Source organism: Ursus arctos, unplaced genomic scaffold (assembly GCF_023065955.2).
Source record: "Ursus arctos isolate Adak ecotype North America unplaced genomic scaffold, UrsArc2.0 scaffold_28, whole genome shotgun sequence".
Lineage (NCBI taxonomy): Eukaryota > Metazoa > Chordata > Mammalia > Carnivora > Ursidae > Ursus > Ursus arctos.
This window is the reverse complement of record NW_026622963.1, coordinates 5,245,754-5,268,909: the sequence shown is the minus strand read 5'-3', so window position 1 is coordinate 5,268,909 and position 23,156 is coordinate 5,245,754. Positions and strand designations below refer to the sequence as shown.

At 37.1% G+C, this 23,156-nt stretch overlaps 1 protein-coding gene across 4 annotated transcripts in view; it reads right to left on the bottom strand.

Annotated features, from left to right (window-relative positions):
* The window catches only part of GLCE (glucuronic acid epimerase), a 109,533-nt gene that overhangs the window by 13,585 nt on the left and 72,792 nt on the right, over positions 1 to 23,156 (bottom strand). The window contains exons 2-3 of one of the 4 annotated variants that reach the window (XM_057303629.1): positions 20,681 to 20,882; positions 6,032 to 6,239 (exon numbers count right to left, since the gene is read on the bottom strand). The exons of 2 other annotated variants lie outside the window; for them this stretch is intronic. In XM_057303629.1, the coding sequence (XP_057159612.1) occupies positions 6,032 to 6,039 (8 nt within the window). In that variant the 5' untranslated portion in view covers positions 6,040 to 6,239; positions 20,681 to 20,882. Of the gene's footprint in view, positions 1 to 6,031; positions 6,240 to 20,680; positions 20,883 to 23,156 lie in introns of those variants that run through there. One more of the 4 variants, XM_044391993.3, reaches the window with a different exon arrangement.

Below are 23,156 nucleotides of genomic sequence, written 5' to 3'. Positions count from 1 at the left end.
TTTTATTTTTTTATATTGAACTACATTAAGGCAATTTTATCCACTGTAGTAATCTGATCAGATTTAAAATTACTAACTCAAACTTTTCAGCAGAGACAAAAGGCAAGAGGAGCTTCCCCCTCTTAAAATAAGACACTTTAAAACAGATATTCTCAAGCTTTCTGTTTGTGATTCTCTTGGTATCTTAGTAATTGTTTCAAAGTCTCTGGGCCAAAAGAATACCTAATAATTTCATTTATTAAGTAGTTGGGCCCAAACAACTTAAGGCATTATTTTTGTCCCAATAAGTTAGCTGTTTGAAAAAACATAACAGGTACTGTTAAGGTAAACACTGACATCCATGTTGCCAAATCCAACAGTGAATTTTTAGTGCTCATCCTGCTTGATCTCTCAGCAGCATGAATAGTCAGTGACTCTTTCCTACTGGAAACACTCTCTTCTCATGGCTTCCAGGGCACCATCTTCTTGTGGTTCTCCTTACACGCCACTGGCTGCTCCTCCTCAGTCATCTCTGATCATTCTTTCTCGTCTCCCTGAACCTTAAGTGTTAGCGTGCCTTAGAGTCTCAGTCCTCACACCTCTTTATCTCTATTCACTTCTAGGTGATCTCACCCACTCTCATGGCTTTAAATACAATTTATACGCTCACTACTTCCAAAAGTCCATCTCTAAGCCAGACCTTTCTTCAGAACTGCAGACATATATAGCTAAGTGCCAATACAAGTAGTTGACATCTTTACTTGGGGTCAAATGGACTTCTGAAACATCCAAAACTTAACTCCCAGCCTCTTTCCTCATCCTGTTTCTCTTTTCCTACTGCTCAGACCAGAAACCTCTACTTTTTTTGCTCACCCCATATCCAGTCTGTCAGGAAATGTTGTTGGCTCTACCTTCAAATTATACCCAGAATCTGACTTCTTTCCCCTAATTCCACTATCACCACCACATCCGAGCCACTGTCATCTTTTACTTGGAATACTGCAGTGATGCACAAACTGGTCTCCTTATTTCTACCCTTGCTCTACTATTCTACCCCCACGTCTGTTCTCAAAAATAGCCATCAGAATGATGCTTTTAAATATAAGCCAGATCATGTCACTCCAGTCATGATGGGAGAATCTGATGCAGTTGCCCCTGCTGGCCATATGGTATCTCAGTCAGTTGTGACTGCAATTAAAAGTAGTCCTGAATTGCCTGTTGCTGAGGTCACTGGGAACTATGGAAAATTATGGGATTAGTCTCCTTATTGTTTGCTACAGTAGTTCCATAATTTATTCTATGGTGTAAATCCACAACTACTTACTTTGTGTTTGTTGTACTTACTTGACTGTTTGTTAATTCTTCATCCCCTTTTCTCTCTCAATAAACCCTTTTGGCAGCAATGAGATTTTTTAAAAAATCAAAACTCCAAAATGAAAATTGTTTAGTGAAATTACACAGTAATTTTCTATTTTTTAAGAAAGCCAATGATGAAAGTGTAATTCCTTATCTATCTAAAGTAAGATTTACACCCAATGTGGGGCTTGAACTCATGACCCCAAGATCAAGAGTCGCATGCTCTACAGACTGAGCCAGGCAGGTGTTCCTCACTCATTTCTTTTAATTCCAAGAGAAGGTACCTTTGAGTTCTTGTATGTCTAAAAAAAATTTCAGTCTGCTCTCATCTTTGATTAACAGTTTGGCAAGATATAGAATCCCCGGTTATACATTATTTTCTTTTGAAAAGTTGTAGGTAATGTTTTATTGTCTTAAAGCATTAAGAGAATTACTGATGACAGATTTGATTTCAGTCTGATACTTGTCACTTTGTACATGGCTTTCCTCTGGATCTTCTGTGTGTTCTTGGAATTTGGCTTCCCAAGAAAGTAGTACATATGATATCTGATTGACTATTTCAGCACTTGCTGTGCCCTTTCAATCTGAAAACTTGCTTTCTTATTCTTATTTAATGAGTGTAGTATCTTCCTGCAGCCCTGAGTATATCAGAGTTCATTTCTTGTCAAGTTCTCTCTGATTAGCTCTATTTTCTCCAGTAGCAATTTTTCTGATCATCTGTCTCTCTTTCATGCCATCAGTTTTCCTTACATCCCTGGTGATCTTGGTTGCTCATTTGTATTTACATCTGAATGACTCATCAGCCAACACAGCTTTTCTCGACCATTGCAGAGATGGTCTGATTTTGGGCTAGACTGCTCTCCTGAGGAGGACTCTGTGCGGGCTAGGTACAGGCTGACTGGCAGTGTTCCTTTAGGGTGCATGGGTAAGGAGCCAGCAGGCCCTCTAAATGCCAGAATGATGGAGTTTTTCTTTTGTTCTGGAGACATAACTTGTACTCTAGAAGCCTTACCTTTTTCCATTTTCTCTAAAGGAAATCTGTTTGACGTTTTGCTTGGGGTTTATGCCTATCAATAGTCCAAGTGCAGGGATGAGAGCGGTATAGGGAGATGAGATGGTAGAGTTGTGCCTTCTAGTGCTTGAACAGAGATTCAGAAATCTGTTCAGTTATCACTCTTTCGTAGTCTTCCTACTTATTGTTACTGGTTTCTTCATTTCTTATTTCTATACATTTTATTTCAGTAGGGCACCAGGAGGGAAAAAGGCAAAGACAGGGTTTGGTCCATCTTGGAAATCTTACACAGATTTAAGAGCCAGAATCCAGTAATACTTTTATCATCTGCATGAAGACTATGAGAAAATGTCTTGAATGCTAAAAAACCAAAGCATGGTACAAGGAAACCTTCAGAAGTCATACATTTATAAAGGATTCTTTATATTGTAATACAGGCAAACTGATAACACTAAGTGGTATTTCTTAAAAAAAGCAATCCTTCTTTAAGCATTCCTTAAAAACACTTATGTGCCAACATTTGAATCATTTGTCAGCTATACCTAACATTTAGATCAATTAAAATAGAAATATAAAGATTTTGTCCCAACTTTGAGAAGTGCCCTTCCTCCATGACTCAAATGAGAGAATACCTGCTTATGGAACAAAACTACCATTATAATGAGACACATGATGGGAAAGTAATGTAAAATGAAAATAAAAAGCTTGTATTAACCTTTATGCCCAGATTTTGTTATCTGATATCACTCCTAATTAAAAGCAATGACAGCTTCTTAGAGAAATGGATGATTCCAGGTCTAGGGCCTTGTTATGCCAGAAAATAAAGAAAACTTTCAAATATCAACGAGATCATAATCCAGGGGATCAAAAAAGCAGTAGGATATAGAGAAAATGAGACTGGAAACACTGCTATTTGCTGAAGCTGAAAGATACGTTGAAGGTTTACTATGTTACCCTCTGTACTTTTGTTTGTTTGAACATTTCCGTAATTAAAAACATAGTTATCATAGTAAAAACACACAAGAATCAGCTTGAAAGGCCCTTTCCCCCTTTGAAAGTCAAAGTTGTAAGAATTATGACTGATGGTGACTGAAACACTGGAAGAATAAAAATCCGTGAGTCTACAATGATACTCAAAAAAGAGAAAACCAGAAAAACAAAAACAAAACAAACTCTTATACCATCTTCTGACTGAGCGGGTTAAAACTGGTAACTAAGTGAAATTATTTATTACCTATCTGGCCTTTGCAAGAGAACTTCTAAACCAATAGCCCCAGATGATAAAGAATTCTGTTACAGAAAAAGGGTGGCTAATGATGTAGAAGAAAATTTTTAAGAATATCAGAAAATTAGCATTATGTGATCCCTCATGAAATTTACAAATTTAGACAAGTATTATATTCAGGTATATGTTTGATAGGGACCTACAGATTCATACTGCACAAAGTAACACCAAATACATTATTTTCTCGTAGCAAGATAAAAAAGCTGAAACTCTACAATGAAGGGATCAGATTCGTTAGCCTAATTCAGGCCTCAAATTCAGTCTCATTAATGGTGACTCATCCAGATACTGTGTCTTTTGATGAGTTAAAATAAAAAGTAAATAACTCGTCATATATCCCAGCCAAAAATGTTTAATATGGATCCCTTAGGCCTTACAATTTGACTTTTAATTAATAGGAAATACATGAGATAGAGGAACAAGTTAAATGCAGATGTAACCAGACACATTTTATTTTTAAGATTTACTTATTTATTTGAGAGGAGGAGAGACCAAGTGTGAGTGTGAGTGGGAGGAGGGGCAGAAGGAAAGGAAGAGAGAACCCTCAAGCAGACTCTGAGCATGAAGCTGGACGCGGAGCTCCATCCCAGGACCCTGAGATTATGACCTGAGCCAAAACCAAGAGCTGGCCGCTTAACTGACTGAGCCACCTAGGCACCTCTCAACCAGACACATCTAGAAGGCAAGACATCCTACAGGAGAGCTGGCCCTATCACCTCAATAAGTCAGTCAGTGGTATGAAAAGTAAAAGGGGACTAGGTCAGATTTTTTTCCCAGAGAGACTTATTAGGGCATATGACAACCAGATGTTAGACTTGGTCCTCCTCTGGGAAATCTGACTGTGGACTTGAAGATGGAAGGACAAAGAGAGACTGTTAATTGAAAAAAGGAGGCTACAAAACAGCACACATAGAATGATCTCACTTTAGTAAGACAGTGCACACAGAGGTCTTTATTTTCTCATTTCCCAATTTACTGGGTTTTTAAAAATCATTAAAATAGAAAATTAGGTCAAAGTCACTTTTGATAAAATATTAAAGGAAAAGTAAAATTAAAGTTTAAAAAATGTCTACAAGTATTTAGTTTTCAAAATACAGGAGAAAGGAGGATGAAAAAAAAGAAAACTCTGAGTATTGACATGTACTATTAACTACTAAATAGGTTTATCTAAAGGTAAACATAATAATTTTATTATAACATTGCTCAAATTATAGAAAATTAACCAGAAACTTTAAAACTTCCGAAAGTAGACTGTACTGACAGTTTGCAGTACAATAACAACAGGACCTTTAACAGACCAAGCCAGGGTTTTCTGCTGAGTGGTGATAAGCTTCCTACTTATTTTAATGCTTTTGCCACATCTATAAACCAGATTAACCTTTCAAGTTAAAAAAAAAAAGTTTAAAAAAAATCAATAAATTCAAAAACCTTGAAACCTTATCTACTGCAGACCCTAAAGATTTATTTCATTAGAAACATAATCCAATAAAAATTGATTTTAGTACCTTTAGAGACCTAAAACAGAAAATAACACTCGGTAAGCATCATAAAGAAACTGTGGAATAAGTTCTTTGCAGAAATGGTTAAAAATGAGGGAAAACAAAATATAACTTAGTTATCCTTTGGGAACGCAAACTGTTGTCTTCTAAAATGATTTATAATAAAAAAAAACCCTATGGTGTAGATACTTTACTTTTCAAATTCACTTTTCTAACTGAATATTTCAAGCAACCAAGTCATTCAAAATATTAAATCACGGATATCACCATGAGTTTTTAAACTATGAAGGTCATATTTCAGTTAAGAACATTTAAATAAATTCATAAAAGATTTCATTGAAAGAAATTTCTTTCCTCTGAATAATGTAGACCAAGGCTTGCTTGATCATTATTTTCTCTTATTTACTTATATATATCTAACAATTTGTATTTCTTATGATACTTTGGTACCAAGTAAACAGAAAAGTAGTTGTGCAATAGATAATCAAACTGACTGATCGGTTCAATCAGCATCTATTCAGCACCTATGTGGCAGGTAAGACACTATTTCTGTCCCTGAAGGCCTGATTATTGGGAAACATGCACATAAAAACAATAATGCTGAGATAAGAACTGTAAAAAAGTTACATACAATATGCTATGACACAGATAAGGAGGCCTATAATTCTCCCTTAATTTTTTAAGGTGTTAAGAAAAGCTTCAAGATGGAATGAACACAACACTGACAACTAAGCATGCTCCCAAATCAGGTATCTGCACTTGCCATGCCCTCTGCCTGGCATTGTTTCCCCAGATATCCATTTGGCTTGCTCCCTTACTTCTTCAGGTCACTGCTTAAGTGTTAATTTATCAGAGAGGCCTTCTTTCCCTGACCATCTTATCTAAAACAGTATGTCTCACCCCATCATTCTCCAGGTCTTTACTCAGCTTTATTCTTCTTCATAGCATTTACCACACTTGGTATCCCACATATTCAGCTTACTCTCCGTCTCCAATCCACTAGAATCTAAGCTCCACGAGGACTGGGATTTTGCTTCTTCTGGTCACTGCTGGATCCCCAGTGCCTAGAAATGCGTCTGGTTCACAGTAGGCATTCACTAAAGATTTGCTGAATGAACGAATATTGTTAAGTATGCAATTTTATTTTTTTATTTTTTTTAAAGATTTTATTTATTTATTTGACAGAGATAGAGACAGCCAGCGAGAGAGGGAACACAAGCAGGGGGAGTGGGAGAGGAAGAAGCAGCCTCATAGCGGAGGAGCCTGATGTGGGGCTCGATCCCATAACGCTGGGATCACGCCCTGAGCCGAAGGCAGACGCTTAACCGCTGTGCCACCCAGGCGCCCCAAGTATGCAATTTTATTTTGTTTATTTATTTAAGATTTCATTTTTTCATTTGGGGGGGGCATGACCGGGGTGAGGGACGGAGGGAGAAGGACAAGCAGACTCCCTGCTGAGTGTGGAGTCGAACACGGGGCTCGATCCCATGACCCTGAGATCGCGACCTGAGCCGAAATACGAATGAGCCACCCAGGGGCCCCGAGTGTGCAATTTTAAAAAATAACAGACAACTTTGCTTTCCTTCCCATATTTGGGTATTCTGAAATCATAATCCAAATAAAATTGAACATAACTGAGACAACAGAATATGGACTATGATGCTGTATATTGGCCAACTCTTTAAAATAGGTTTACAATTTAATTACTGCTGTTAGATATGTTCCATCTGTTTGCTGCTTGATAGACCAAGACTTAAATTACACAAATGGCTGAGTACTCTGTGATAGCTCTAACACAAAAGAGAAATGCCTAATATTTTTGGTGATCAGACTCTTCTAGTAATGCAAAACAAGTAGGAGTATTCTCACTATATGAAGGACAAGATGAGAAGGTAACTTTGCTATCCCATTTTTTTCAAATAACGAAGTTAAAATAATCTATGATACAACTGGCTCACAATGCATCAAATAAGATTATATTTCTAGGCAAACACCCCAAAGAAATTGAGTAGGGGGAACTGAGTACACAGGCATACCTCGGAGATACTGCGGGTTAGATTCCAGAACACTGCAATAAAGCAACTATTACGATACAGCAAGTAAAACAATTTTTTAGTTTCCCAGTACATGTAAGTTTGAGTACACTATATAATAGACGAATATGATTAGTAGACTACATTGTACTATTAAATGTGCAACAGAAATACATCTAAAAAACAATGTACATACCTTAACTAAAAACCACTTTATTGCTAAAAAATGCTAACCATCATATAAGCTTTCAATGAGTCATAATCTTTGCTGGCGGAGGGTCTAGCCTTGATGTTGATGGCTGCTGACTGATTAGGGTGGTGGGTGGGGAAGGCTGGGTGACAATTTCTTAGAATAAGACGACAAGTGAAGTTTGCCACATAACTCACTCTCCTTTTCACAAATGATTTCTCTGCAGCATGTGATGTGTTTGACAGCATTTACCCACAGAACTCCTTTCAAAACTGGAGTCAATCCTCTCAAACCCTGCTGCTGCTCTATCAACTAACTTCATGTCATATTCGAATCCTTTGTTGTCACTTCAACAATCTTCACCAGGGTAGATTCCATCTCAAGAAACCACCTTTTCTGCTCATCCATAAGAAGCAACTCCTCATCCATTAATTACAGTTTAGCTTGAGATCGCAGCAATTCAGCCCCATCTTCAGACTCCGCTGCTAATTCCAGTTCTCTTGCTATTTCCACCACATCTGCAGTTACTTCTCCACTGAAGCCTTGAACCTCTCAAAGTCCTCCATGAGGGATTGAAAACACTTCTTCCAAACTCCTGTTAATGTTGGTATTTTGACCTTCCCCATGAATCATTAATGTTCTTAATGCCATTTAGAATGCTAAATTCTTTCCAGAAGGTTTTCAATTTACTTTGCCCAGATCCATCAGAGGAATCACTACCTATGGCAGCAACAGCTTTATGAAATGTATTTCTTACCTTTTTTTTTTTGAGAGAGAGAGAGAGAGCACGTTGTGTGAGCATGAGGCAGGGGCAGGGGTAGAGAGAGGGAGAGAAAGAATCGTAAGCAGTCTCCATGCCCAGCATGGAGCCCAACTCAGGGACTCTTGAGATAATGACCTAAGCAGATATCAAGAGTCGGACACTTCACTGACTGAGCCACCCAGCGCCCCTGAAATGTATTTCTTAAAATAATAGGACTGGGAAGTTGAAACTCCTCTTGACCCACGGGCTGCAGAATAGTTGTGCTTGCAGGCATGAAAACAACATTAATCTCACTGTACATCTCCATCAGAGCTCTTGGGTGACCAAGTGCACTGTCAATGAACAATAATATTTTGAAAGGAATCTTTTTTTTCCAAACAGTAGGTCTCAACAGTGGGCTTAAAAATAAAATTCAGTAAATTGTGTTGTGAACAGTTGTGTTGTCATCTAGGCTTTGTTGTTCCATTTATAGAGCACAGGCAGAGTACATTTAGCATAATTCTTAAGAGCCCTAGAATTTTCATAATGGTAAATGACTATTGGCTTCAACTTCAAGTCACCAGCTGCATTAGCTCCTAACCAGTCAGCTTGTCCAAAGTTGAAGCTTTGAGGCCAGGCATTGACTTCTTTCTGGCTTTGAAAGTCTGAGAAGGCATCTTCTTCCAATATAAGGCTGTTTCATCGACACTGCAAACCTGTTGGTTAGTATAACCACCTTCATTAATTATCTTAGCTAGATCTTCCGGATAACTTGCTACAGCTTCTGTATCAAGAGTTGCTGCTTCACCTTGCGCATTTATGTTATGCATATGGCTTCTTTCCTTACACTTCATGAACCAACCTCTGCTAGTTTCAAACTTTTCTTTTGTAGCACCATCATCTCTCAGCCTATGTAGAACTGAAGAGATTTAGGCCTTGCTCTGGATTGGGCTGTGGTTTAAGGAAATGTTGTAGCTGGTTTGATCTTTAACCCAGACCACTAAAACTTTCTCCATATCAGCAATAAGGCTGTTTAATTTTCTTATCACTCATGTGTTCCCTGGAGTAGCACTTAATTTCCTTCAAGAACTTTTCCTTTGCGTTCACAGCTTGGCTGACTTGTTTGGCACAAGAGGTCTAGCTTTTGGCCTGTCTCTGCCTTCAACGTGTATTCTTAAGGAGCTTAATCATTTCTAGCTTTTAAAATGAGAGACATGTGATTCTTACTTTCACTTGAAAACTTAGAGGCCATTGCAGGGTTTTAATTGACCTAATTTTGATATTGTTGTGTCTTAGGAAATAGGGAGACCCAAGAGGAAGAAAGAATGGCCAGTCCGTGGAGCAGTCAGAACATACACAGCATTTATCAATTAAGTTTGGTGTCTTATATGGGCATGGTTCATGGAGCCCCAAAACAATTACAATAATAACATCAAGATCACTGATCACAGATTACATAATAATTTGAAAAAGTTTAAAATATTGTGAGAGTTATCAAAACGTGACACAGAGACAAGAAGTGAGAAATGCTGTTGGGAAAATGGTACCCACAGACTTGCTCAATGCAGGGTTGCCACAAACCTTCATTTTATTTAAAAAAAAAAACACACCACCACCACAAACTGCAATGTATGTGAAGTGCAATAAAATGAAATGCAATAAAACGAGGTGTGCCTGTATCACGTGATCACACTTTACAGACGAAGAGACTAGGACATAGTAACCCGCAAGAGATTCACTAACGAGAACAGGGGCAAAGCCAAGATGGGTGAGAACGTAAACGTGCTTAAAAATTGTGTTTCTTTGTATTTTACGGATGATGAAACGAACGAGCTTTGTAATGTTAAGTAATTTACCCTAAGTTACATGATGTTCACTTGAAATTTTAACTCATTTGCTTGACTCCAAAGCCCGTGCTCTGACGTGCTATAAACTATCTTTGAGCAGTATATATTGTATTTCAGAAGCTGAATACTATCCTTCTCCAGGAGATATTCTAATTTATAACAGGTTACCAGATTGTGAATTGACCTCACCATCAAGGGTCTTATTCTAGATAGAGTTGAGTTTTGACCATGAATCAATAGTCTGCATACGTAAAATACAATTTTAGGAAAAGTTACCTAGTTATTCTAAAAATTTATTAATATTTCTGAATGAAGCTACCGGAATTATTAAATTTTCTTCAAATATAACAGTATAATTATATGACATATTAATATTAGAAAAGAATAGAAATGAGTCATAATTATGAATATACATGTATATATCATCCAATAAAGCCACCTGCTCTCCACATGTATTAGAATAATTAAGCCCTTGAAAATAGCATCACCAGCAGCCCCACAAATCCAGCAACAACTCACAAATGCATTACAACAGCTCGTTTCTGCTAATTATTATTGTGATGTACTGGGATAACTTGTCCAAGCAAAACCTTTCTCTAGAGAGAGAAATGGAACTTAGTAACAGTTTCATTAGTCCATGTTAATCTGAGGCTTTGAGAACAATGTACCGGTGTCCTAAAAACCCCAAGGTGACAATGTATAAGGAAAATAACTAGCATCAATATAAGAAATTAGAGTATAAAAAAGTAGAAATCTTAAGTAAAAAAAATTTTTTTATTCCACGACTATCTTTTTATTAGCAATAACAACCACCACCAAACAAACAAAAAGAAAAAAAAAGAAAAGACAAAATCTCTGTTACATAAATGCTTTAACTTTTTTTTTTTTTTCCTACTCAGTCTTGGATACAGGTTGTCTGTAATTACCTTCAGAATGAAAATTACCTATGACATCAAAGTCCAAATTTATCTGCTCAGTTACTCAACACAAATATGCTTTGAAGCAAGTTAAACCAATACTTCTGCTTTCTCTATTTTCTTATAAACCTATCCATTGCCAGAAAAGGAAAAAACAAACAATAAAGATGAAAAACTTAAACCACAGAGATGAAGGAGAACCATCTAATGAAAAATACATTAATTGTATATGTAAAAACTCAAAACAGAACTCGGGAGTTGGGAGAAGATAAACTTGTGGTACTGTGCTCTATTTGCAAGGAGACCTAAGACCACCTGGTGTTTTCTATTAGCCCAGAGTGTAGAAGCTCATTTTTTTCCAATTTTTTTTTATCGTGCTAAAAAACATGTAACATAAAATTTACCATCTTAACCATTTTTTAGTGTACAGTTAAGTGGTATTAAATATATTCATAATGTGCTACCATTGCTAGCATTCATCTCCATAACTCTTCATCTTATAAAACTAAAACTCCTATGCCCATTAAACAATAACTCTCTATTCCTCTCTTCCCACCAGCCCTGGGCAACCACCATTCTACTTTCTGTGTCTACGATTTTGGCTACTGTTAAGTATCTTACAGAAGTGGAATCATACAGTATATGTCTTTTTTGTGATTGGTCTACTTCACTTAGCATAATGACCTCAAGTTTCATCCATGGTGTAGTATGTCAGAATTTCCTTTCTTTCCAAGGCTGAATATTTTATTGTATACACACACCACATTTTGCTTATCCATTCATCAGTTTATGGACACTTGGGTTACTTGTACTTCTCAGCTATTGTGAAAAATGCTGCTATGGACATGGGTATGCAAACATCTTTTCAAGACCCTGTTTTCAATTGTTTTGGATATATGCCTAGAAATAGAATTACTGGATCATATGGTAATCCCATTTCTAAGTTTTTGAGGAACCACCATACTGTTTTCTGTAGTTGCTGTAACATTACATTCCCACCAACAGCGCACACAGTTCCAGTTTCTTCACATCCTTACCAACTTGTTATTTTGTTTGCTTTGTTTTTAAATAGTCCCCATCCCAAAGTGTATGAGGTAGTAACTCACTGTAGTCTTGAAATGCATTTCCTTAATTATTAGTGTTGCTGAACGTCTTTTCAAATGCTTATTGGCCAACTACATATCTTCTTTGGAGAAATGTCTTTTCAAGTCCTTTGCTCATTATTAATTGGGTTTTGTTGTTGTTGTGTTTTTGTTGACTTTTAGGAGTTCTCTATATAATCTGATATTAATCCCTTATCAAACATGTGATTTGCAAATACTGTCTCCCATTCTGTGGGCTGCCTTTTTTACTCTGTTGATATTGTCTTTTGGTGGACAGCATTTAATTTCCATGAGGTCCAATTTGTTTATTTTCTCTTTTGTTGCCTGTGCCTTCAGTGTCATATTCAAGAAATCACTACCAAATCCAATGTCATGAAGCTTTTGTTCTGTTTTCTTCTGAGTGTTTCAGAGTTTTAGGTCTTACATGTAGCTCTTTAGTCCATCTTGGAGTTAACTTTTACATATGGTGTTAGGTAAGGGCCAGAACTTCTTTCTTCTGCACATGGATATCCAGTTTTCTCAGCACTTTTTGTTGACAAAGACTGTCCTTTCCCCACTGAATGATCTTGGCACTCTTGTCAAAATTATCTAACCATATATGCAAGGGTTTATTTCTGGGCTGTCTACTCCATTGGTCTATATGTCTGTCTTTATGCAAATAATGTACTATTATTTTGATTACTGTAGTAAGCTTTGAAATTAGGAAGTGTGAGTTTTCCAGTTTTGTTTTTCTTTTTAAAGACTGTTTTGGCTATGTGGGGTCCCTGGAGATTCCATATGAATTTTAGAATGAGTTTTTCTGTTTCTGCAAAAAACACATCGAAATTTTGATAGGGATTGCACTTATTCTGTAGATTACTTTAGGTAGTATTGATGATACCTTAACAATATTAACTCTTTCAATCCACAAACATGGGATATGTTTCCATTCACTTATGTCTTTTTGAAACTGGAGGTTCATATTCTAAGCCAACTGGGCCCTCCACCTGACACACTACTTTTGTAGGAAAAGTTTACTGTGCCAATAGGACACCAAAGCAATGCATTTGCTAAAATGCAGCAACCACAAACTAGACAGAAAGAATAATACAAGGAACATTTCTTTAAACAATTTTAAGAAGTGAAGTACAGACGTTGACTGGTACCAGATCAACCACCTTTCCATACTACTGGAAAGAAAGAAACTCTGTTTGCATAAAAATACTAAATTAATGAAGTAAAAAAGGAAAACCCTCAATAATTCCTACAGTACCAGTTATGACAATGAGCTAGTGAACAGATTAGTAAGTATTTTACTTGGTATTACTATGTATATAATTTAGCCTAAGATCTGACACTGAGGAAAATATAAAATGTTTACATATGATTTCGTCTCTCAAATGACTTACAACCTCAAAGAGACAAGATCTGAATGTATGGGAAACTAATGAAATATAAATTTATATTGAAAAGGTGTTAAAATAAATGCAATCGTTGAATTCGCAAATCAAAGAGTAATGTAGCAGGTAGGTAAGGGAAAGGTGCCTGAAAGAGATGCATGGAAGAACATACACTAAAGCAGAACCCAGATGATATACTTGCAGCTATGGATTTCCATATCTATTGTACAAAGTACTTTTATTTTCATTTTCTTCATTTAACTCCTCCAACAATCCAATGAAATGGGCAGGAGAATGAGTGTTATTTTACAAAAGAGAAAACTGAGGCTCAGCACTATTAAGTAGGTTGTCAAAATTGATAAGGTGGAGCCAAGCACAGAATCTAGATCTTTTGATTCAAGCTCTATTTTACCAGTCATTTCCTAACCAGCATATCAACCTCTGGGCTGAGAATGGATGGTTCAAGATCTTCACAGGTGATTCTGATGATTAATTAGGTTTGGGCACCAATATACTACACCAGTAGTTCGTAAGTTTTATTGGGCATCAGAATTACCTAGAAGGCTTGTTCCAATACAGACTGCTAGGTCCCACCTCCATGGTTTCTGATTCACTGAATCTGGATGAGCCCAATAATCTGCCTGTCTAACTAGTTCCAGGTGAGAAATCCATGCTGCTGGACCACACTCTGAAAATCACTACAACACATACACATTAAGTTTATCTAACTAGTAGATACTATTTGCAAATGATAAAATACATGTGCTGCCCAAACTCAGAACCATTTTAGGCAATTGTAAGATTAAGATCATTAGCACACTGATTTTCGCAGAATAATTATCCACACACCAGTGAGAATGAATTCGGTTAATGCCGTCCTTTCTAAAACTGACAAAACTGACTCAAGAGCTCCCTAAACTTGAAGCAAAAAGTCATACTTGGAAAAATGTTCCAACTTCTGGCTTTTGCTTGTATACTGAAGAATTTCTCCGTCAGCTCGAGTATGTTTTGAAGTAATTCCTTCAGAAGGGCAGCTGCGTGGTCTATACTTTGAAACTTTGAGAACTGAAAAGGTGTATTGCTTCGTGGCTGCTAACCTGGCTGGATAAAGAACCCAGGGACCTAAACTTGTCTACAGAACTCCGTAAACAATGCTCAATTTTCCGCTGATGTTTAATTATAAGAACAATCTAAGGCTAGGAGTCTGCCATACTTCCCTTGTGAATGAATAACTCTTATGTATTTGTTTTCCTCTTTGCCTGGATGCCTCATCATTATTGTTATTACTTTTAACAAGGGAAAGTACAAAGTTTCACCAGGACAGGTTTAGTTGTTAGTTTCTTTTTATTAAATTCTCTTGGTTTTTGGCAACAGGCCTGTTTGAATTACAGACTCGGGTCATCCTTTAGCTCAGGAAAATGTTTTTCCTATAGTGTGTTTAATAACTGTTCCTGTTCAATTTGTTTTGGTCTCTTGCAGAATATAAATTATATGTTAGATCTCTTTCACTCTATCCTTTATGTCTATCACCTGTTCTTCATGTTTTCTTTGTCCATCTCATTTCCCCTTTTCCTCTGCAGCTTTCTAAAATTTCTTTGTTACTGAAGTAATCTTTAATATCAAGGGTATGCTTCTGCCTTGTATTGAGTGCTATGTTCTTCTTTTTTTTAGTGGTTGTAGGGTCTTATCTCAGATTCCATTCCCAGGTATTTCCTGTAAACCAGCAGTGAAACCTACAGTTTGCTAAAAGTAGGGCTTGATTTTTCAGCAAGAATACTTCATGGTAGAGGCGTGAACTTTCATCAGAAAGTATATAATGTCTGACAGTCTTTCTTTTCGTTATGTTAGGATTAATCTGTATGTTCATGTGTTGTCACATTGATCCAGCTATTTTAAAGTTCCCTGTTAGCAGCCGTCTAATAGTTTTAGCAATGACGACTGTTTCATTAGGGGTTGCAAAATGGTGATATTCTACCAGCCCTTCTTAATATATTAGCTGACATATTTTTGTAAAAAAAATCTTGCCCTTCTTTACCAATGGCTTGGTAATCCTGAGGTATATAGTCTGTACAGTCAGAATTAATGCCTGAATCTTTCCTTTTATTTACCAATTCAAAACAATGAATTGGCTCCCTAATAACCCCCAAAATAAACGAGTTTTTTAAAGTAATATATGAATGAACTCATGAATATTAAATATATTTAATGTGCTTCAATCCATTACAGTTACTTTTTTCCCCCGAGATTTTATTTATTTATTTGAGAAAGAGACAGCGAAAGACAGACCACAAGCGGAGGGGGAAGGGCAGAGGGAGAGGGAGAGGGAGGAGACTCCCTGATGAGCAGGGAGCCAATCCCAGGACCCTGAGATCATGATCCAAGCAGAAGGCAGATGCTGAACCGACTGAACCACCCAGGTGCCCTGAAGTTACAACTTTTTGATGCTCAAATTATCCCATCTTTATTTAGTCAGTGCAAGTCTTTTCAATTTGGCTCCTAAGTCCTTGTGACACAACCCAAGTAGCTTCTGATAGCTTTCTTGCTTTCTTGCATGACAAGATATGCCAGGTTCATCATGTATACTTCTTGCCAAACACACAGCCCTTTTTCAAAGAGTTCTAGCTCTTATAGTGGGAATACCTATATTATTTCTGATAGAAATTTCTTGACATTTCTGTATTTCAGGATAAGAATACCTCCCCTTTTCCATGTTTAAGTGTTGTACTATTTTATCAAGATATATTTAGTCATTTCAAAAGTTAGTAGATGTGGAGTTAGAGTCAGATGCCTGCACCCAGACTGCTATCTGTTAGGATTCAGTTCTGCGGCTAGTAACAGACACCAGAAATAAATCCCTGTATGCTCCAGCTAGAGTTATTTTTCACTCATGTGAAAGAAACTCAGGAGTAGGCGATCTGAAACTAATATGCAGCTACATCATCAAGGACCTAGGCACTTTCTATCTCTTTCTAGCTTTCCACACCACACTACGGCCCAAGACAGTGACTTAAATTTCAGCCACCATGGCTGTTAGAGCCTAGAAAGAAGAGGAAAGGCAGAAGGGCAAAAAGAGTGTATCTCTTAGTTGAATGTCTTACCCACTTATAGGAAGTACTCCACAAATATTAAATTAGGAAGTGCCTTATTCAGTCATAGTGTTTCTGGTTGCATACACTTTCAATCTCATCTATTGGCTTGTGTAACCTACATGGCAACCCAGTCTTCCCACAGTCTACAGCTTGTGCTAAATATTATCACAAGCATAGATGGGTAGGTCAACCCCGCCACCTCATCTATCCTCAAACCTTAAATGAGACATACTTAGCCTTAAAAAACAAACCAACAAACACCAAATTACACTTGAATGATAAAGGAAGTTCTTTGGGTTTGAGGGGGAAGAGGGTAAGCTTACAGGGAAAAGAAACATTTAGAGTAGTTTTATTATATGCCAGGTGCTATACACATTTCAGTTACTGAAATCAAACCCTAAGAAGGAGTTCTTGTTATCACCAGCATATAGTTGAAGAAACTGAGTAGTTTTTAACTCTGCTGAAGAAAAATTATTAGCAAGCACATAGTGGGACTTAAATCGAGATTTACCTGGCTTCATATCACACCACAATAGCATATTATCTGGCTCCAAATCACTATTTACTCTCTTACCAACTAGATTAAGAGCAGAATGATTTGCCCTTGATTTGTGCAGACATCTTAAACTACTGGCATCTTGCAGCAGCTTCTGAAACTAAAATTCATTTCTGAACGGAGGTTCTAAATGTATTCAGCTTAATTCTCCCTAACATTGAAAGCAATAATATAAAGAACTAGGATAGGAATGTTTTTTAAGGAGCAAAGAGCAACTTTTGTATACAGAAAAGCTGAAGTTATAGTGTAGCTAAAATGATCTTTGAAGTACTGTATAATATTTAACTAAAAAAACTGCTTCTTCTGAACAATGTGTCAAACTAAGCATATGTTATGTAAATAAATCAGTTCATAAAGGAGTCCCAGGCTTCTCCAGCTGTGTAGCATTTCTCCCCTCATTAGGAAAGCAAGAGAAAGAAAACCTAATGATGTGTTTACTCCACATGGTTCACGCACAGGAGGATTTTACAGCACAGAATGGTAGAACTACCCTAAGAAGTTCTACAGAATAGCTATTGATAATTACTTTTTATCAAGTTTGGTGCAAACCTGCAGAACAGGAATGACAGAAGGGGAAAAGTTCATCAGTTGCTTGCTTAGAGTAATTTTAAACAATCATAAAGTATAGAGTCTTGGCCATGTAGAAACTATGCGGAAGAAACCATATGTGGGCACTGGCCCCAAATGGTGTTTAAATATGACTTATTATTGGGGTAACTGTTAACACAGAAGTAGTAGAATGCAGTTTTGAGCTACTTTATAAGCAAAGCAGAACGTATCACATTGGAAAAAAATGATTAAGGGAATGTGCTAAAAGGAATCACAGAAGAACAATCTGCTAGGTTGTTAGACTAGACTGAATTCTATTTGCTAGCAGAGTTAGTGTTTTTCTAATATTTATAATAAAAAGAAACATCTAATATACTAGCTTTCTGACGTTATATGATCTTTTGCAATTAAAAACATTGTGGTCGGGGTGGTCCCCGGGTGGCAAGTTGGTTAGGCATCTGACTCTTGGGTTTCAGCTCAGGTCATAATCTCAGGATTGTGAGATCAAGCCCTACAATGGGCTCCAGGCTCAGTGCAGAGTCTGCTTAATACTCTCTCTCCCTCTCCTTCTGCCTCCCCGGCCCTCTCTCTCAAATCAATCAGTCAATCAATCTTTTAAAAAAAGATAGAAGATTAGCACCCACATTTTAGATTTCTCTTAATAAATATTTAACAGAATTGCAGGGCAGGAGACAGGGAAAGAAGGACCTTTATAAGAAGGGAAGGAGAGTAAGAGACTGGCAGTTCTGAGTCCTTATTAACATAATCACACTTAATTCTCACAACTACAAAACTGAGTATTATCTTCATCTTCCGGATAAGGAAACTGGTATGGAGTCAGTTGCTGAAGTACCCACCTACTTACTGGCTTTGCTACCACTACCAGCTACTTCTGTGAATCACAGTTTCTTCCTCAGTGCAATAGGACGAGTACTAATCTACCACCTAGGTACCTCTTAGGGTGTCTTGAGGACTGAATGAGCTGAAGTATATATCTAAAAACTGTGAAAACCTCAGCTCCATCTTTCTTCTTCAGAGTGGTTACTAATTTGTTCAAAGTCACAATTTATCCAAAGTCTAATAAAACATACAGCTGGAAACTAAACCCACATTAAAGGACTAGAAATCAATTTTCTAACTCTTAGTCCAGTGTTTGCCATTTTACTACATTTTCACTGTACTTGACCTCATATCATTTATCTTTATACTACTACGGCATCCTAATTTAAAAAAATATGCCTCAAATATCAGAGGACCCTTCCAAATTTTAAAAACAGTCAACAACGTTCTTCATTCCCTAATTTCTAATAGAGTGCTCAGAGGCCCCCAATGAAGAATCCCATATTTTCCATTATCTAAAACTAAGTAATCTATGAACTGGTCATCCAAGAGGATGTCATGTCACTCAAGATAATGCCATACTAACGCTGAAAATTTAAAACTAAACAGGTTATGAATATGAATGTTTACAGCACTTATTCATAATAATCTAAAACTAGAAACAACCCAAATGTCCATCAACTGGTGACTGGATAAACAGTGGTTCACCCATATAATGGAATACAACTCAGCAATCAACCAATACTTGGTATCTGAAACACCATGGATGAGTCTTAAAAGCATTTTGCTAAGTGAAAGAAGCCAGACACAAAAGGTTACTTAATATATGATTCCATTTACATGACATTCTGGGGAAAAAAGCAAAATTACAGGGATAAAAATTAGATCAGTAGTGGCAGGAAGGGACTGATGGGCATGAGGGACTTTGGGGGGTAACGGAAATGTTCTAGATTTTGATTGTTGTGATACAGGTTACATGGCTATATACATCTGTCAAAACTCATCTAACTGTACACTTTAAGAGGGGTACATTTTGGGGTACCTGGATGGCTCAGTCGGTTGAGTGTCTGACTTTTGATTTCAGCTCAGGTATGATCTCAGGGTCGTGAGATTGAGCCCCACAATGGGTTCCATGCTCAGTGTGGAGTCTGCTTGAGATTCTCCTTCTCCCTCTCCCTCTGCCCCTCCCCCTGCTCTTTCTCTCTAAAATAGGGGCACCTGGGTGGCTCAGTCAGTTAGGCATCTGCCTTCAGCTCAGGTCATGATCTCGGGGTCCTGGGATTGAGCCCCGCATCAGGGTCCCTGCTCAGCAGGGAGACTGCTTCTCCCTCTATCTCTCCCTCTGCTTGTGTGCTTTCTCCCTCTGTCAAATAAATAAAACCTTCAATTAAAAAAATAATTTAATTAAATTAAAAAATAAAAGTGGTACATTTTATTGCATGTAAATTACACCTCAATAAATCTGATTGTTAAAACTTGTAACCTGTAAAATTAGGCAAGAATAAATGCATTTCTATAGTTTTTTTGAGTAATAAATGCTATGAATATACAGAAGTGACTTATAAAATAGGCCATAAACAGAAGGAGATAGTGTCTTTTGGGGAAAAAAAGGGCCTAAATTTCAATAGTGGTAATCTGGACAATCTTGGACAAGTTAGGTAATCTCAATTTTCTCATATGTAAAGCTGAGATAATACCTTCTACTTTATAAAGTAGTTGTAAGATTAAATGAACACTTAATTTGGTTCCCACCACATAGCAAGCAAACAAAGGAAAATGTCTATGGATGAAGTGATACCTTTTTAAAGTCAATAAAGAGTATAAGCTTCACTTAGCTATATCAGTTCATTTAATTAACATATATTTGTTATACATCTATTATATGTAAGTTACCATTTTCCCAAATAAGCAATCTGAAAAAAGGCATAAGTACAAGTCTCTCACCCTGAAAAGAACACCTTCCTCTAAGCTTCTGTGACTTTTATTATCTCATAAAAGTTGATAAGAACAGCAATCAAGAAACAAATACAATCTGCCTTTCACAGAATGATATATTATTAGTAAGGAAAATACATTTTATCAGCAATAAATGTGAATTAAGTAAGATTTAGCTTAAGATTTCCCAAATGTACAATTTTCTAAGCAAATAGGAAGGTTACCAAATTGAATTAACTTTAGCACTGTAGGAACTTTCATTTAACTCCTACTTAAGACCTCACTGCATGCTGAGCAAAAGGTATGGATATTTTCTGTTGGTTTTTAAATTTGAGATGAATGTAAATTACCACACAGAAATCCATTTACCTAAAATAAGGCAGCTGACATAGAAATGAAATGTATCATGGGGCGCCTGGGTGGCGCAGTCGTTAAGCGTCTGCCTTCGGCTCAGGGTGTGATCCCGGCGTTGTGGGATCGAGCCCCGCATCAGGCTCCTCTGCTGGAAGCCTGCTTCTTCCTCTCCCACTCCCCCTGCTTGTGTTCCCTCTCTCGCTGGCTGTCTCTGTCTCTGTCAAATAAATTAAAAATCATTAAAAAAAAAAAAAAAAGAAATGTATCCAAAATAGTATTTCTTAATGAACAAAAACATATTTCTATACATTTTTTAAGGATTGAAACTAACTTTTCACTGACATTTATATAAAGTCTCAGATCTTGGCACTGGGACTATTTATAAAGGTGAAACCTGAATTACAAATATTTGACAAAGAAAATGATATCTTCTGGAATTTTTTCCCCAAATCAAAATCCTTTTCTCCATATATGTGTGTTTATCATATGTATTTCATATACATGTACATATATTTTTTCTTCCAGCAACAAAGCCTATTCTATACCACATACATTGCTTCATGTTTTAAAAAATTACTCCTTCAGAACAGACTTATTATCCCGGGGTGCCTGAGTGGCTCAGTCGGTTAAGAGTCTACCTTCAGGGTCCTGGGATCAAGTCCCACATCAGGCTCCCTGCTCAGAGGGGAGTCTGCTTCTCCCTCTGTCTCTCCCCCCACTCATGCTCACTCGCTCGCACAGGCCCATGCGTGCATGCACGCGCTCTCTCTCTGGCAAAAATAAATAAATAAAATGTTTTTAAAAAATACATAAAATATTATTCCACATCTAATGAGTTTTAGGTTTCTAAGTGTGACAAATACTGATTCAAGAATAAGAAATTAAGGGGCGCTTGGGTGGCTTAGTCGTTAAGTGTCTGCCTTCGGCTCAGGTCATGATCCCAGGGTCCTCGGATCGAGCCCCGCATCGGGCTCCCTGCTCAGCGGGAGGCCTGCTTCTCCCCCTCCCTCTGCCTGCTGCTCCCCTTACTTATGCTCGCTCTGTCAAATAAATAAAATCTTAAAAAAAAAAAGAATAAGAAATTAAGATGATACACAAATCTTTTTGCTCTTAAGCCAATCACAAAGCAGATATGGCCTCCAAACATCCAATATGAATCTGGGTTATAAACCAAGCTTCTACTATCATGTCTTATAATGCACATTTGTAATAAGGATAGAGATCATTCTTTTTTGTTAGTGCTAAACTCCACCTCTAGGAAGCAGAGTGAATTTAAAAAGCTTAATATTACATACTGAATTTGAAGACATGACACCAATGATTTCAACCTCCTTACTATTCACTGCCTGGGGTAGGGAAGGGGAAAGGTGTTCAAGTATGTTATTGACGTCTGTTTCTTGACTGAAAATTAACTTCTAGCAGTTTCTTGGTATCAATTCACAGTCTGAATGCAGGAATGAAACAAGGGGACTTTATTTTATAAGCTAAAAGCAGAGTCAATGAAACTTTTATTTCTTATTTTCCACTTTAGTCACAAGAATTGGCTAAGGAGGTTACAAGAATTTGGTGGCTTCAAGACTTTTGGGAGTCAAACGGAGTCTTTTACATGCCTTTCATACACTCTTAGAAGTGAAAGAGCACCTTAAAGTTAAATATGTCCAACCTGAACATACTTCTCTGTAAGGAACTCCTATAGAGGATTCACAAAATTCTAAGCCAGTATACCTTCCTGCAGCGTTTCCAGGAAAATGAGAAATTATTTTAAAATGCCCAAATATGGATATTCTACAATCTTTTTTTTTTTTTTAAGATTTATTTATTTATGAGAGAACATGAGAGCAGGAGGAGGGGCAGGGGGAGAGGGAGAGAAGCAGACTCCCCACTGAGTGTGGAGCTGGGTGCGGGGCTTGAACCCAGGACCCTGAGATCATGACCTGAGCCGAAACCAAGTCAGACACTCAACTGACTGAGCCACCTAGGTGCACCTACAATCTTTAATAATGTCAAATAAGTTATTTCTTTATATTAGAAAATTATTTCTAACTTGGATATTGTCTCATTCCTGTCTGCTGCTCCTCTCCAAACAGCATATCCTCCACTAAAACAGAAACATTTTCAATTAGTTTACAATTTTAAACTAAAGCTTCTAATTCTCCACGGATGAATTCTCCTTGTTGAGGCATGTATATCAAAAAATAAACTCCTTGAAGGGAGAAACCATGTGTGAATGGATTTTTCTCCCTCCTGAAGTGCCTAAGACAATACTGGGCTTGTTTTCTTTCCATATGATAGTCTAATTATTCCTGAAGTACATTTGAATAAATTCCTATGAATATAATTCCCACCTCAAATTCTACTTTGCTATCCTAAACACTTTTTGTTCCCTGGAAGGAGAAGTAACCAGTTTGGCATATATAAAGGATCTCAAGCTCTGCAACAATGAAATACACTTAAAGGCAACCCATTATCTAAAAAAAAAAAAAAAAAAGTA